Below are 5,850 nucleotides of genomic sequence, written 5' to 3'. Positions count from 1 at the left end.
GATCTGTTGTCTCGCTAACCATTGGATGGACACGCTAATTGCCGTCCGATCTACCCACGTGGGAAACCTCCCTTTGCAACAAGAGTCGTGTTGCAGAAAGGGTTGTGCAACTGGATGCTTGTTGCAAAAAACATCGCAACAACGATCTCGTTGTAGATTTTTTTTTTCGCAACAGAGGTCTTGTTGCAGACTTTTTTTGCGAGATTTTCGTTTTACGAGGCTGCAACAGAGCCCTTTTGCAACATCACCCATGTTGCAAAAACTCCACTGTTGTCCCGGCAACAATATCCATGTTGCAGAAGCACCGAGTCGCCACTGCCAACTGTGTTCCGGTGAGGTCTTTGCGGTGCGCACCGATAGCCAGCAGTGCGGTGGTTATCGACGGTTGGAGCAGCTGGGCAGCGCCGATAAAGTTTTGGGGTGGTGGCCCATTCATTTGAACCACTCTGATGCGAGCAGACACCGCTCCAGATGCAGCAACATGGCGGCGTGCTTTCCTACAGTGAAGCAGTGGCGGTTGCTTGCTTTGCAGTAGCCAGTGGACTACCGTAGTAGTTTGCGCTCGTGGGGCTGGATTGAAAGAGACGAGGGGGAAAAAAGCAGGGGTCAAAATCAGATGGAGAGAAAAGGGGTAGGATGAGGATGCCACTAAGAAATTTAGAACTGTGGATAAGATTGAAGGGAAGATGTAGTTGGTAGGCCAGATGGGGCGCGTGGCTAGCGCACCGGGTGGTTGATTTTCAGCGCGTTCATCGGCCGGATGATTACAAGTATTTCTCTATGTTATATGGTTTGTGGTAGGATTGTGAAGATCATGTTACTGGGTAAATCCATGTTGGATGGCCTCGGTTTTTGTTTTTATTTTTGAGTAAATCAATTCGTACGACAACGATGCAACACTTTGCTAGATATAGTTAAATAATTAATAATTAATAATTGTGTGCGTAACTTTATTTTACGTTTTGAGCTGGGTGTGCGTTATTGGAGTGCTATCCTCCATTTTTTAAAGGAAAATAGAGATTTTTCTAAGCGTGTGCTCGCTTCCCGTGTCACAACTACCGCATGTTGGCGGTTGAAGGCGACCATTCAATCTTTTCATGCACACCTTTTTTCCATGGGCACCGATAGGCGCCGGTGCACTGGCCTAAATTTTACCGGTCAGCGCGCAGCCACCCGATTCCCCTGTATATATCGTTGGATTTGATCTTCCGTTCTCTTCACCAGTGCTTGCGCCCGTGCTCGCCAGCCACCCCACGCAGCCCGCGCTCGTCGGCCAACTCGTGCAGCCCGCCCTCACCGGCCAACCCGCGCAGCCTGCCCTCGCCGGCCAGCCCGCGCCGCCTGTGCTCGCGCCCATGCTCGCCGGCAACTCTCGCGCCACCCGTGCTCGCGCCCATGCTCGCCGGCCACCCCCGCGCCGCCCGCGCTCGCGCCTGACTCGTCGGCCACCCCGTGCCGCCCGTGCTTGCCGGTCACCCTCGCGCCGCCCGTGCTCGCCGGCCACCCCCGCCCGCTGCTAATCGCCATCGAGTCTGCAGTTCCACGATGAAAAAAGGATGTAGCAAAAATCCTCGACGGACGTAGCAAATAGTACAAAGGTTGTAGCAAAATTAGGTCGCCACCGTCGGGCCTGCAGGTTCACCGCGAAAAAAGGATGTAGCAAAAATCCTCGACGGACGTAGCAAAAACTATAACGGTTGCGGCAAAAATAGGTCGCCGTCGTCACGGGACGCAGCTCGGCCGTGAATGAATGTAGCAAAATCTGTAGCCGGTTCCAGCAAAAATCGTCGGCGGTACCAGCAAGAAAGAAAAAATGTCACTATTCACCATATGCAGCTCCCCCGGAGGCCGATTGCAGCTCCCCGCCATCCATGGTTGCAGCTCGCGTTTCCGCCGCAGCTCCCATGGACGCAGGTTGTAGCTCCCATGGAAGCGGTTGCAGCTCCTGCCATCCATGGTTGCTGCTCGCCGCTCCGGCGGGCATCGGGGGATAAGAAGATGTAGCTTTGCATCCATGGACGCAGCTCCCGCTCGCATCAGCTCTGGCGTCCTCAAACTGCAGTTGCCGGCGCTAGTATTTTGGGGAGTCAGAGAGAGGACGGTGGCAGGGATGAACTGGATTAGATGCTCACGAGGTGGGGATAAGATTGTGTGGCCAGTGGCGCGTAGTTTCCCTCGTGGGCCCTACCATGTACACGCGGGACGGTTGTCTCGTGAGCACGTGAGCCAGCGTAGCGTGGGAGCCGGCGGAAAGTTCGGCCGGACTGCCGGCTCCAAACGTTTTCCTTTTTCCATTGCCATTTTCAGAAGAAAAAGGAGATGACGATTTGAACAGATACTGTTATGTTGAAAAAAACAAATAGGACGATTTGGACAGAAACGATGCATCTGCTGCAGCTCTACTCGATAAGGTCAGCAGCTAGTCGACAACGACACATAAATAGCAGCTATAGCTCGCAGTCGCAGGTTCGAACAGTCGATTAAATTAAGCAGCTCGATTATTATTGTCTAACTAAAGTGAACGGAAGGACGGCTCCAGTGACGATCGGTCGAACAAACTTAGCAGAATAGCTCTGGAAAGAAGATGATGTTACGTGCTAGCAGTAGCAGGAGCTTTCGTCGAACAATTGATCGTAGGTGACGACAGCGTAGCACGACTTGCAGCGCGTATGTTCCCAGCTACCGCGCGCGCGTATGTCACACGACACGAAACGAACGAAGGAATAATTTCTGACGCGCTCCGGCGACCATGCCTCTTGTTCGCCCTGCCGACCGATGGCACGTCGTGCATCGGTCGATCGCGACGTAGTACGTGCGTGTACCAACCATTCGCATATGCATTGCATTGAACTAGTTTGATCCGTGCCGGCCAGCCGGCCGGTGTAACCACTAGCTCCGATTCCGTTCGTCAGTTCGTCACGACTATTTCAATTCACTCATCGCGCATACGCGCCCCGCGCATTGATGGATCTGGCCACCCGAATTACTCCCAAGGCCGGGGACGATGCCTCCACATATATGGCGTGCCTGACACATTGCCTCTGTTATCTACGGCAGTGTAAGGGCGTTGCATTTACGATACGTACGTGCGTAGGAAATACAGGTCCTTGATTTATACGTACAGAGAAAACCAGAGTGATGGAAACTGTAATCTTCTTAGCAGGCAACGGGATAGAAAAAACACCCCAGCACAATAAGCAGGAACCAAAGACCCCTTCACAGATCCATGTTACCTATTTCAACATACGTCTCATCCGTGCTCTCGCTTATCCTCCTTTCGACCTTCACTTTTCATGGTCGCGATATCCACTTGATCGTGATGTGCCCGAACATGATTAATCCCCAGCTTGATGATCTCGGCCACTGCCTAAACCCACTCACACATGCCACTAAACCACGCCATCGCAAATGAATGTCCACCATTAAAACTAATCTCGTTGAACTGGACGTGATTGTCGCCCTTCCCGAGCTACGGTCTACACCTAGCCATACATCATTCATTGTACGCTCACTCACTTTAAAATTGTATACATTCATTTCTCAAAATGCGTCAACATTCTTTTTAAAATGCATATTAAATCACATGGACTTTTTAAAAAACATAAATAACTTTAAATTGCGAAAAAATTAAGCATGTGAACACTTTTACAATTACATGAACTTTTTTTGAGAAAAGGGTGAACTTATATGAAAATTATTTTAATAAGTAAACAATTTTTAAAAACTACACAAACATCTTAAAATGCATAAAAGATTTTAAAAAATTACATAACATTTTGAAAGGTTGAAGTACTGAACATGTATTACATAACATTTCGAAAGATTGAAGCATCGAACACCTACCGGACTGACAGTTGGGTCCCACGTGGAATCAGAGAACCGGGCTAAGCGTGAAGTCCGGATAGCAGCCGGCCTACCTTCGGACTCGCCTAAGCGGGAGGAGAAGGAGGCGGGCGCGGATGTGTAGGTGGAGCAGAAGGCGGCCATGAAGGAGAAGGCGGACGCGGATGTGGAGGTGGAAGTGGACGCGGGCATGGAGGACACGCAATAGGAGTAGGAGCACGAAGACGAGGGCAAGGCGGACCTGGTACCACCCGCTTCGGGCTTCGGCATGCCCGAGGCGCTGGCGAAGTACAAGCTGGCCCAGGCAGAGGAGGCGGCCATCCTCGCCTCCATCGAGTCGGAGGCGGAGGTGGAGGCGAACCGACACATCCTCGGCCAGCGTTGCGTGGAGATCGACAAAATATTCGCCTATCTTGAGGAGGAGGAGGAGGAGGAGGAGGAGGAGGAAGAGCAGGATGAGAAGTCGTCGAAGCTGCGTCAGCCGGTCATCTACCCAGAGCTCGGCAGGGAGATCGTGGACATATCCAACGAAAACGAGTAGTATAGACTAGCTTAGGTGATCTATGTAGTGCGTAGATTTTATTTTGCATGTTTTGTATGAATTTAAGGTGTCAAACATGAAGTATTCAGATGCAGAGAAGGAATAATTAGAGGTGCCCGGTCACTGCCCGTAAACGCGTCTAGGCATGTCCGGGTGTTTTGAGGGGGTGTTTGTTTTGGTGTAGGACTCTTAGAGACTTTTAAACCAAACAGGAGGGACTACTAGGAATTAAAAGTTGCTTTTTGGAACTAAATGAAGAAGACTCTTAAGGAGAATCTTTTTTGGGACTTTTTGGGACTTTTCAACAATGCCTCTCCCTGCACCCATTGCCCCGCCGCCCCATCATGTTATTTGGTTGTTATTTTTCTATATAGTAGGGGTAACATGGTCATTTAATGACCTCTAGGGATGAACTAGGGACTTTTTAGTCCCTGAAAACAAATAAGGAGAGACTTTTCAGGGACTAGGGACTTTTTAGTTGGGAGTAGAAAAAGTCCTAGAACTTATGAACCAAACAGGGCCTGAGAGTCGAGATTTGGTGTTTGCGAGTGTAGACGCTCGCAGCTAGAGGTGCTCTAACCTTGGGCCAAGCGAGAGCCTTGGTGTGCACTTAAAGTTGAAAAAGGACCTGCATTGAATTCGCCACATGGTTAATCAGTTAAGCTAACCGCCTCTCGATGTTGACATGGAACACACACTGTTTAAGCTAACTGTCTACTGCTAGTCTAGTGGCTAGATATAGGACCATTTAGTTTTTTTGTTTTTATTTTGCGGGGATAGGACCATTTAGTAGCTAGGAGGACTAAACGAAGCTGTCACGCAGGTACGCGTACGTACATAGAGTGTGTTGCTATGTCCAAGAAAGGAGTAGCACTGAAGCTAGGCATCCAAAGCGCTCTCTAGCTTGTCCATCTGACACCCCATCGATGTGCCCAAGTTGTACGATGGTGCGCTGTTCATATCTACGACGTCGTACTACTAGCCATTGATGCGCACGAGTAAATACAGCCGAACAGTCCAAATGACACTAAGAAAGTAAGCTAGCTAGTGACGGTTTGCAGCACAGAAAAGCAGGTGCAAGCAAATCGCCCGTGTCGCACGCGGTTAACCTCCCAAAGATGTAGCAACTTGTCGTGACATGTGAGCAGCATAGAGATGGGAGAATTACTCCAATTCTTCCTTTTCAATTTCTCCCGGGCACCTGGTCCAACACCCAAGATGCATCGGCTCGTCTCGTCTCGTGATCCAATGTGCACGCACCGCCACGATCGAACCATCCAATCCATGCCGAGTTACCGGGATGCTCCAAAACGATGGATTCGGTGACGTGCTCAGGCCGATCATACGGCGGCAATCTTGATCTCGATCCGGACCAACCAACGATCGCTGTTACGCCACAGTGCCACACCGACGCGACGCGACGCGACGCGCCATCTCTCCCTCCCTCCTCTTTCTTTCTCTTCTCA

At 50.4% G+C, this 5,850-nt stretch overlaps 1 protein-coding gene across 1 annotated transcript; it reads right to left on the bottom strand.

Moving 5' to 3' along the window:
* Positions 1 to 990: 990 nt before the first annotated feature.
* Positions 991 to 2,259, bottom strand: LOC119281201 (one cut domain family member 3-like). The gene is made up of 2 exons (XM_037561797.1): positions 1,828 to 2,259; positions 991 to 1,532 (listed from the first exon to the last, which is right to left on the bottom strand). The coding sequence occupies exons 1-2, from the start codon at positions 1,982 to 1,984 to the stop codon at positions 1,294 to 1,296; spliced, it is 396 nt and encodes a 131-aa protein (XP_037417694.1). The 5' UTR covers positions 1,985 to 2,259; the 3' UTR covers positions 991 to 1,293.
* Positions 2,260 to 5,850: the final 3,591 nt, after the last annotated feature.

The sequence above is a fragment of the Triticum dicoccoides genome, chromosome 3B (genome assembly GCF_002162155.2).
Source record: "Triticum dicoccoides isolate Atlit2015 ecotype Zavitan chromosome 3B, WEW_v2.0, whole genome shotgun sequence".
Lineage (NCBI taxonomy): Eukaryota > Viridiplantae > Streptophyta > Magnoliopsida > Poales > Poaceae > Triticum > Triticum dicoccoides.
The sequence above is the reverse complement of the archived record's forward strand: the minus strand, read 5'-3'. Positions and strand labels throughout refer to the sequence as shown.